Below are 11,312 nucleotides of genomic sequence, written 5' to 3'. Positions count from 1 at the left end.
AATTATTTATAAATTATTTAATTTCTTCGCTCTGGTACCTAAGCAAAAGGCACAGCGTTGAGTTCCGCCACTCAATACGCAATGCCTCGAAAATATTCGGCGGAGAGTAGGGAACGGAGTGTCTTAACATTAGGTTTTCTCTGATTACCTTGCTGTGTGAGGGATACATTGTGAAGCTGATTTTTTTATAATAATAATAATACATTTCACTGATTTTATAGTTCTTTTTTATAATTTATAAAATTATAAATACAAAAATATATGCATATGTCATGCATACAAAGTTATTTTTACACATGAATATACATACAAATATGTTTTGCGGAAAAGTAATGCTTCAAGGTTTTTTTAAAAACGTAAAGTAAATTACATACGTAGCCTACCAATGCATGTAAATTGCCTCACTTTTAACTGAATATCGCTTTTGAAGCGAAGGTTGATATGTAGTAAAGTATCGGAGTCAATGTGAAGTGAAGGTAGCGAGGAGTGTAAGGATGAAAGAGAAATATCGACGATGCTGACATCTCAACTATAGAATCTTATCATATACGCTGACACTTGATCATTTTTTTTATTTAAACCCATGTATATCTGATGCAGAGATTTTGAAGATGCTCCAGTTTATCCAGGTGTTCTTTTGATAAGTCAAGTATCGGCATAATCAATAATGGGAAGGATGAGGGAAGTGCCTAATGAAAAATACAATTTAATAATTATATTTATTTTAATAATGTAATTTTAGTTATCTATATATATAAAATCGAAAGGTCACTCACTCATCACGAAATCTCAAAAACTACAAGTGCTAGGAATCTGAAATTTTGCATAGGAGTTACTTGTAGGACGTACAAGTAACAAAGACGACGGGAATTTGCAATATTCGACTCCTAAGAGGTTTTTTTTGGGGTTGAAAGCTTGTATGAAACTTCGTTACTACAAATGCTAGGAGTCTCAAATTTTGCATGGACGTAGTGACGTAGTCGAATTTTGCATGGACGTAGGGACGTAGTGACGACCTACGTCCTATAAGTGTATAGGACGTAGGTACTCATGGAGACAGAAATTAATATTAACGTAGTTCACGCAGGCGAAGCCGCGCGCGGACCGCTAGTACTTGATAATTACTAACAAACCGGGAAATATAATAGTCTGTAAAAAATCCAACATAACAGTAAATTATTTCAATATTTAGGTAGAAAACTTCACTTACTTGATTTTAATGTCAAGACACTATATTCTCCACTCGACCCTTTCTAAATTTTTCCCTTAATAGGGACGGCGGACGGACGGGCAACAGTTGTACAAAGGTGACCTTGTAAGGGTTCTTCTTTTCCTTAAAAGGTACGGATCCCTAAAAATAAGCTAAAGTAAGTATAAGTAATATAAAACAAGATCACTGTTTAAATTCTGCTCGTTTATTTTTAATACTTACTATGCGTCTTCTCTTAAATATAATGTTACTATATAATTAAATTAATTAATGTAAAAATAACATCAAAAATTTTACATACTAAAATATTACTGAATTTAAAATTAACAAAACTTATTTGTGTGTATATAAAGGAAGTGGTAAAGTTGTGAATATTATTCTTTTACAGACATCGCCGAAGTAAAACGACATTCACAGATCCCGATGTGCGAATATACACCAGTGGCAGACTTTTATAATGACGAATCAATACTTATTACTGGAGGCACAGGATTTTTGGGAAAGGTATTTTTTCAATTATATTTAAAGTGTTATTCTAACTTTTACGATAAAAGGAATAGTTTCATTTACTACGACAAAAGAATTAAAGTAAATATAAATCATTAGCCCGAGTGAATATCGAACCCAACTGTTCATGCTGTGTCCAACACAAATATTTTTATAGAATTAACTTAAGCAGCTATTTCTTTAATATTTATTAAATAGATACTATATTTTTTATGTTAAATATATTTTAGACAAAGAAAACAGTGTGTATTTTTAAAGTTATACAGTGTTTGTTTATTGACTTTATGAATCCCTCTTTAACATTAATAGTTAAAAACAAATGACAAAATTTAATTAATTTTCAATTTTATTAACATTGGATATTTGGATAATTTACTATTTATTAATCAGTCTGGCGAAGAAAAAAAAAATACATTCAATAATTGAATAGAAAATTAGACAGTCTCAAAATTACATCTTTTTGTGATAATTGTCAAAGAAAAAATGTCTTCAAACAATCACAGTTAGTCTTTTTTTACTTTTGGACAAATAGGACATAGTTCTTTGTCATTTGTTTGAAAACACCCAACTGATGGAAGAGGGAGGATATCGTTCATTGTAATCTGCCTAATGACGGACCATCATTCGACCATCTTGTAGTGTATATTAAGTTTTTTATTTTTTCATATCATTTAGCACTAGATCTCTTACTACATAAAAAAATATATTCTCTTTCTCTTAAAGTATTAATCGTTATCAGGACAACTTTGATATAATACTAATTTGGCTAGCCTGTGATACCCAGCAATTTTTAAAAGATAAGCCACCGATGAGTTTAACGGCTGCAACAACAAATTGACCATTTCTCATCCACCTTGTTCACGCCACTTTCGGTATGATTATAACCTGCATTTACCTTATCATTGCAGTTTCCTTATTATTTTCCATTTTTCTAATATTATAATGCGTAGAAAAAGTCTTTATTGGATTATTCTTATAGTTCTGACAATAACGCAGCAAACTTGATATTTTTTCTTCTCAATTAAGTTTACTGTATTATATATTACATTATTTTAGTATAATGCAGTCGGGTTTTTTGTTTTGTGGGAAACAGCGTGAAGGTAAAATAATAAAGTATTTTAATTTCTTATTATTTTTTACTGTGTTTGTAATTTTAAAGTTTTTGTTCAAAGTATTCAATTTTAATATCTGCAGACATATACGAACGTAACTGAATAAATTAGCTACGAGACAGACAGTATTTCACTGTGATGTCAACACAATGGGTTGTGTGCAAGCCGCGGGAATGATTATATTGATAGACATCAGAAGCTGTTAACGTTTTTAAAAACAATATAAAAACACTGATCATCTCTATATATATTTCTAAATTATTCAAAAAGAGATTAAGAGATGTGACGATGAACTGTAACATATAACAGAGAGATATTGAAATTCGCCACTTAATACGAAAAGTCTAAAATTCATAAGGAAAGCGGAAAAAGAACTGTCTTCACACAAATTTATCTATACTTCTTATACAGGAGAAAAACATAGAGTTGTATATATTATTGCATCTAACTGTAAGTATAATGGTTGTGGGTTCCAGAAATTAAATATTATCATTTTCTCGCAAAGATCAAGTAAAGCGCGGTGTTGAGTTCCGCCATTAAATACGCAATGTTGTAAAAATTAGGCTGCTTCATCTGTCATTGTATTTAGTACATATATAAATATAAGTGAAGCTCAAAAAAATATTTAAATAATATTCTTATTGTTACAGGTTGTCCTAGAAAAATTACTGTACAGCTGCCCAGGCATTAACAAAATATATATTCTTATTAGAGAAAAACCGAATTCTGATGGACCACATAGGCTTCAGGGTATCTTAAACCAACAGGTAAGCTAGTGAGGCCGACGAGACGCGTTTTATATGAAAGCTACATGCTTCAGAAGTGCTAAGTTTTCTCTAATTGCTGTATTTGCCTATTTTCATGTTTTTTGGATTATTTTAATTAATAAATTTAATAATAATAGTTTTACACTATTTACTCTATTACATTGTACTTATTGTGATTTATGATTATTATGTTTATTTTTTATTCTGTTATAGAAATAGTACTTTCATCTTTTAGATATTTGACCGCGTCAACAACGCAAGACCTCTAGCTCCTGTAAAAGTTATACCAATAGTAGGCGATATTTCTGAACCAGATCTTGGACTTAGCGTTGCAGATGAAAAAAATATAAGAGACAATGTAAGTTAACGATATTTTGGCCTATTTTCTATATTAATACAGATAAGATAGAGCTTATTTTAGCTTTATGGTTAAATGGGTCAAAACGGGTTTCTTACTCACGGGTTGGCTCTACAAGCCAAGGTCGCAAGGCCCAATAGTGAAACGAAAATATTTTTTTATTGTTTTTACAATAAAATAAATGATATATGACTAAATCTGAATACACAATTACATATAATTAAACAATAGTTACTTTCTACTTTCCATTATACAAAGTGAAACAATAGCAAAATAATAAGAAAATGGAATAGAATCATATTATCAACACCAACCACCCTTACGGACTATAACCGATCCGCCAAAAGAGAGAGAACCCGAATGCGCGTAAGCTTTTGTGAGTATGAGAGCACTGTGGTTGTGAGTGTCGATACTCTCTCTCCTAACACACAGGCGCCGTCCCGTTCGCATGCAAGATATTTCTCGCACATTCCGCTCATAATATATATGTATATAAATAGAGAGAATTAAATTGCAGGTGTCTATATTGTTCCATGTGGCAGCCAATATTAGATTTAACGAGCCATTGGAAGTAGCTATGAATATCAACTTAATGGGAACATCCCGAACTCTGGAACTATTTCGACGCCTGGAAAACAAGAAAGTATGTATGTTTAAAAATATTTTTATTAGCAATCCAATTGCGGCTTTGCTTACTGAAACTTATTGTTAGATTTTTACATAAATTATATCCTATATGTAGTCTTGAATCTCGTTTCGAGGAATGAATCATTTTTATTTCTCTTTTCTGGTGAAGCAAGAGTTTACTCAATATACAATATCCTGAATTCGAGCAACAAGTGAAGTACTGAGTGTTTTGACACTAGGATATCTGTAACTACGTTACTATTTGTGGAATATGTCGTGAATTGGTAAAAAGATTTGTAATATACAATGATCATGGCTTTTATTCGGATTCATGAGATTTGCTTATATTTTTGTCGATGTTGTCCGGTGATAGAGTTCGTTACACATGTGTAAAAATATATATAAATATTCAAAATAGTCTTTCAATTTCAATTTGAACTCTATCACAGTTTAGCCACCTAATATGTACTCGTCATATTCCCTATAATTGCTAAAGATGTTAAATCTAAATTAAATCGAGTCCAATTATAGGCTTTCGTCTACGTTTCCACCGCGTACACAAACCTTGATAGAAAATACATTGAAGAAAAAATTTACCCGGCTCCTTTTTCTATAAAGGAAGTTAAAACATTACTGGATATTGGTATCAATGAAGATCAAGTTAAAGAGCTCACAAGTAAGTAATCTATGTCTCAAAACGTATATTTAAAAACTCTTCCTTTACTGACAGCACGTATCTGTGCGTACGCCGTCCGTAGTTTAACTCGATAGAGAACTCAAAAATTACAGGGGGGGGGGGGGGGTGGGAATTTTATAATGAGTTTATATTTTATATAGTATTAGTTTATATCATTTATATTATTCATGTTTTATCAAAGTTTTTTATATTTCAGTATTTTAATTTTATTTCAGAATGTAAATTAAATACTTACATTTTCACAAAGGCAATGGCAGAATCATTAGTTGCCCAAAACTGTGATTTACCGGTGACAGTAGTTCGACCATCCATCAGTAAGTACAGTAAATATATGTATATTTGTCCAGATTTTACGTAGCAGCTACGCTTTTCCCAAATGGAGAGACAGAGAGAACGTAATGCGAAAACACTCCATTCTCTACTTCTACTCTATATTAGTAATTGAGTTATTGATTAAAAAAAAAATACTGTAAATTTTTCAACATAAGCTAAATAGTATTTTCTGTTTATAAATTATATACGATTATATTTTGAAAGTTTACAAAAAAATTCAGTTCCTCGCATTTTTCTTGCATTGCAGGAAAGTCAGAAAGATCATGTGTCAAGACACTGCGTTTTCTAATTTCCTCCGAATTGTAATAATTTGCTTAAAAAAATTATTATGAGACCGTCGTGGCTCAGAGGCATAATTGTGAGACTGTAAATGCAACGTTTCTGGGTTCGATCTTATTCAGTTAAGAATAGTAGTAGTATATTTAATTTAAAAGTTAAAGTTAATTTTTATTTATTTATCGCTCTGGCAACGAGGCAAAGCGATGTTCTTTGTTTTCATCATCATCATCATCAACAGCCATCTTTTGTCCACTGCTGGACATAGGCCTTCCCCAATTCTCGCCACCACACTCGATCTTCAGCTCTTCGGACTCTCATCCACTTCCCACCAACCTCTTTGTTTTATTAAATACATATTTCAGTATCAGCGAGTATATCAGAACCAAAACCTGGATGGATTGACACTTGGATGGGGGCGTCAGGTGTTATGACTACTATTGCTAAGGGATTCAACAGAGTACTCCTGTCAAACCCTAACAATATTCTGGATCTTATACCGGTAGATTATGTCTCAAATCTTATGATTGTTGCTGCGGCTAAAGGGTTAAAGTAAGTAAAATATTTAGTAATTGGGTCATTCTAGAGAAAATATGAAATTAGGGTTTCAAAAATTTATGAAAAATATTTGCAATATTTAACTGTTCTTTTCTGTGAATTTTGTAGTGCTAGTGTAACTTATTATCAATGATATAGTGGCCCCCAAAATAAGTGGGTTTTCATGGGATAAAGAGGGTAGTTAAAAAAAAAATTGAGAATAAGGGAATGATGCCATACGTGAGGGAATGAGTGTTAATATATTTATGATAATTAAGTACTAAAATACATGAAATGTCGTAAAAATAAACGCTTTAAATAACAATGAAAAAGTAACATTTATTTATTAATTCTTCTCATAAATCTAATAATATTATTTTTTGTACTTAAAACATTGTCTTTTCTTTTGAAAACCACAGCGTTTTAAGTATTGCGAATCGCACTATTGATTTATTTAAAATTACTTACAAACTAATAAAGTGAAAGGAAAAGTACTATTCTTGCTATTAAATAAAAAGGGCAATTCGCCAAAACAATAAAAATCAATTTCAAAAACACAAAATATTAAATGTAAATATCAAGAATCTTTCTTTGATCAACTCAGTTAATCACCCTTTTCCATTTCCTTTACGAAGTAGCATCCTCTTTTTATTATTGTTGGACATACATCAGTATTACAGATGATTCAGCCTCCAATTATACAGTTGTTCATCTATTAATATCGGCCATTTCCAAATTATATAACCTCTAGTCATGTGCGCTTTCGAAAATTTCTTCACAAACTGAAGAAATTTGTCCATCTAACCTCCATATCATCTATGTTTATGGGTAGGTCTTAACGTCCCATTTAATACTTTTTACATCGTTTTTTTATAAATCTTGTATTGTTGGTTGCCTGTAAGAGATCGCTCTTAGCGATAAGGCCGCCATTGCACATTGATCTTATAATATGTACTGTGTAAATCAAATGTATAATCCAATTGCAAATGTGCAATAAAGTGTTATTATTTTTATTATTAATAATAACATGGTCCAGATTATAATGTATAGATAATATAGGGATATTATCTATTTATTATAATCTGGATCTATTCCTATAACATTCATTCATCAGGGATATCTTTTGAACATTGCTTACTATCCGATGCACCCTGGGTTTGAATTTTACATACCAGAATTATTCTTGGAAGACGAGTAATACCCTTAATGATAATGACTACACTTTCCAGTGCAATCGTTGCACGAAAGATTTATGAACTCGAGATTTTTTTGAGTTCCACGAAATGCAGCGATTGATTCTGATAGGCTTACAAAATTTTCTATCCCTACAATATCAGGGGTGGTTACTTCAATTAATATTATTGAAGGACATCTTTCGAGTAATATATATTTTTGAGTTTCATGAAATTCACGGTATCAAAGCCTTCAGCCACAGCTCTATCAGTAGTTCTTTTTAAAATTCCTTCCACACCATCGGACGCACATTTTCCATGGCCTGGTTACGAATAATGACATGAAAATAATCTCGTTCTCGGATATAAATTATTTATATGTCGAGATACAATGTGAAAAATAAGCTTGTTTTTGTACTGATTAACTGGACTATCACGCAAGATGTGAATTATATGAATGTTCAAATCTTAGTTTTTAAGTTATTCAAATTATCGTGTCGGTTATTTTTAGATAGAGAGCTAATAGTCTGGACTTTGACAGCACCATTGCGACGTAAATAAAGTACAACTGTATGAAGAGTACTCTGTTGCCTATTAACGCCATAAAGAACTTGAATTCTTACACAACACACCATTTTTATCCCTATATGTCAACAATCCGTATAGGTTAGACAATTTTTTTCCAACTCTTTCGTTTTAGTCTTTTTTCCCTTGAACTCATTTCAGGTACAGGTACTTGTCCTTTTTTCTTACTCTTTCGCGAAGTCTTTCTAATTTGATAAGATAACTCTTCATTTTTCTTTACGTTTCCGATTATACTCTTTCTTTTTCAATTTTAGTTGTGTGTCATTAATTAATGATTTTTTTTGCAATATTTATGTTGATAAAGCTCAAAGACGAGAAAGCAAGGACCAATTAGCGTTAATGCAGCCAAAACACACAAAGCCTACAAAGAGCATGGTTAAAATAATCATTCCCTCACATAGCATCATTTCCGCACTATAGATAATTATGAGGGAATGACGGTGATGGAATGACGAAATTAAACATTACCGCCAAAACGCACATAAAAATGCATTCTTTCGTATTGCATTTAATGATCACGTTATTAGTTACCAAAACCAACGTTAACGTTGATTAGTTAATTAGTTAAAATTGATTACCTTATTGTTATAAGATGTGATGTAATGACGGCCAGAAATGTAACTTAGTAAATTATGAACTAAATCTTTTCTTAATAGAAACTATGTGCATGCACAAGATGAATTCGCTATAGTAAATTATTAGCAGCACTGCCAACTGTCAAAAACAAATGAGTGCGTTAATGTAATTTAAATAACACGTTAAGAAATGGGCTGTGAACACAAGTGTGAAGGAATGATTATTGTTTTTGGGACAAAGTAAAACAAAAGCATAAGTTTCAATTACCTTTATTTATTTTTTTGTAATTATGAATATTTTAAGAAAACCACTTTATATTAAGTGATCAGTAAAAGTTTGACATAAAATTTTGCGAAATGTATCAATTTAGCGACCATAGAGTATTTGAATCTGGAGTGTGTAACATAGCGAGGGAATGTTTTTCTGATGTTAACATAGGGAAAAGAAATATCAGATATCTAGCTTATTAGAAAGTCTTATAGGTATTATGTATGCACTATTGCATACTTAGTAACAAAATAGTAATAATTGCTTAAATTTCATAACTACTTAGAAAAAATCAATTAGGACATGAATTTCGTATTTTCGTGAGAATGACCCAATTATTTAGAAATTATCTCTCCCTCTGCTTTCCATCTCTTTCTCCTTATTGAACCCATTAGAATCATCTCGTGTTAGGCAGTAGAGTCTTAAACCATAATTTACATATTATATTATACTATATAACGAATGAGGTTATAAGGCAGGTAATACATGTAATTTATACTTTTAATAAAACTATCAGATAAAAGGCCAGTTTGAATACATCACAATTGTAATGTTTCAGAACTGGAGAAGTCGCCGTATACAACGCCAGTACAAGTGGGGAGAATCCTATTTCGATAAAAGAATTTATGGATTTGAATATATCTGACAGTGTTAAAAATAAATTTAGTAAGTAAAAATATCTAACGATCCGCCCGCGCCTTCACGCGACGGTTGTGCGTTCCATCCCCACTCGAGAAAATGAAATATTTGTTTACATTTATATTTTCATTTCTTCGCTCTACTGTCGAGGCATAGAACGGCGTTGAGTTCCGCCACTCAACACGCAATGCTTCCAAAATTCACCGGAAAGTGAGGAACGGAGTTTCTTAATAGGTAGCCCTCTGTCTACCTCGCTACGTGCGGGACACAGTGAAGCTGATATATATTATCTTTATAATCCTTTGGCTATAATATAAAAAAAAAGTTTAAGCGAACGAAGCCGCGTTTGAGTCTAGTATTAATATAATTTCAGATGATTTTCCAAAGCCAGGAGTTTATTACACTACAAAAAAATGGATTGTAATACTTATCACAGTGCTATTACAAGTTTTACCAGCGTATATAGCTGATCTACTATTATTTTTAATGAGGAAGAATACAAGGTGAGTTTAACTATATTATAAGAATATGTTATGAAAAGTATATAAGTAATAGTTTTATCTAAAATTTAAATTCCATTTATACTTATAATTAAAATTATATGTTTCGAGGCCACTCTTGGCGCAGGGGCACTATACGTACGATTTCCACCCAAGAAAATGAATTATATAATATATTTTCATTTTCTCATTATGGTAACGAGGAAAAGTGCGGCGTTGAGTCCCGCCATTTAATAAGCAATGACTCCATAATTCGATGGAAAGTGAGAAACGGAAGTGTCTTAATAGGAACGAAATTTTTATACTGGGCTCTCTCCGTCTCCTTCAATTTATTGTTTATTTGATAAAGATAATAAAATAGCAAGTATCGTACAGTAAGCTTTATTAAGTAAATCTTCTTAAATCATTAATACTAATTGAAATTAAATTATTTTTAAAATTTTATTAATGATACATTTTAATCACTTTTTACAATTTACACATATTAGGACAATTTTCTATCAGTTATTTTGCCAATAACAGCTTATATTACTGTGAATTATATTCTTACTAATCCACTTATAATTACAAAAATAAATAAGAACATAAAATAAATATTTGTGTACATGAAAATGTTACAAAAGCTTTTACGTAATTTCGCAATATTTCTTTTATGAAAATGAATAACAGAATGTCTTAATATTAGGTTTCCTTTGTTAACCTGGAATATGGGAAATACAAATATATATTTTTTTCTTTGTTTCAGGTATGTTAAACTACAAGCTAAGGTGACTTTAGTTCGCGACACCGTAGAATTTTTCACACTTAACAATTGGAGAATTCGTGCGACAAAAACTTGTACATTAGCGCAGTCGTTGTCCCCTACAGATCGAAATGAATTTCCGTTCAATCCTTCTGATATAAATTGGAAGGATTACATTCCACTTTACTGTTATGGCGTTAGAAATTTCTTGTTAAATGTAAAATAAAAATTGAAATAAAAAAAAATCCAGTGGGATTTTATTTTCCCTGGAGAACGTAAAAGTTGGCCAAATAGGCATGGAAAAAGTTTAATTTAAATTTCATAAAAATATCTGTAATAAATAAACTTTAGCGTTAAGGACAAACTTCCTCACTGTAAGAGTTAGAGATAAAAAATTGGTGTGTCGC

The 11,312-nt window shown here is 31.3% G+C and overlaps 1 protein-coding gene across 1 annotated transcript; it reads left to right on the top strand.

Annotated features, from left to right (window-relative positions):
• Window positions 1-1,608: 1,608 nt before the first annotated feature.
• On the top strand, window positions 1,609-11,131 carry LOC146528580 (putative fatty acyl-CoA reductase CG5065). The gene is made up of 10 exons (XM_085202835.1): window positions 1,609-1,714; window positions 3,480-3,596; window positions 3,832-3,954; window positions 4,472-4,597; window positions 5,113-5,257; window positions 5,494-5,592; window positions 6,253-6,439; window positions 9,584-9,690; window positions 10,037-10,166; window positions 10,909-11,131. The coding sequence occupies exons 1-10, from the start codon at window positions 1,634-1,636 to the stop codon at window positions 11,129-11,131; spliced, it is 1,338 nt and encodes a 445-aa protein (XP_085058961.1). The 5' UTR covers window positions 1,609-1,633.
• Window positions 11,132-11,312: the final 181 nt, after the last annotated feature.

Source organism: Heliconius melpomene, chromosome 19, assembly GCF_056956725.1.
Source record: "Heliconius melpomene rosina isolate 202511_hmr_F chromosome 19, ASM5695672v1, whole genome shotgun sequence".
NCBI classification, from domain to species: Eukaryota; Metazoa; Arthropoda; class Insecta; order Lepidoptera; family Nymphalidae; genus Heliconius; species Heliconius melpomene.
Note: the sequence above shows the minus strand (reverse complement) of the source record. Positions and strands in the feature narration are given on the sequence as shown.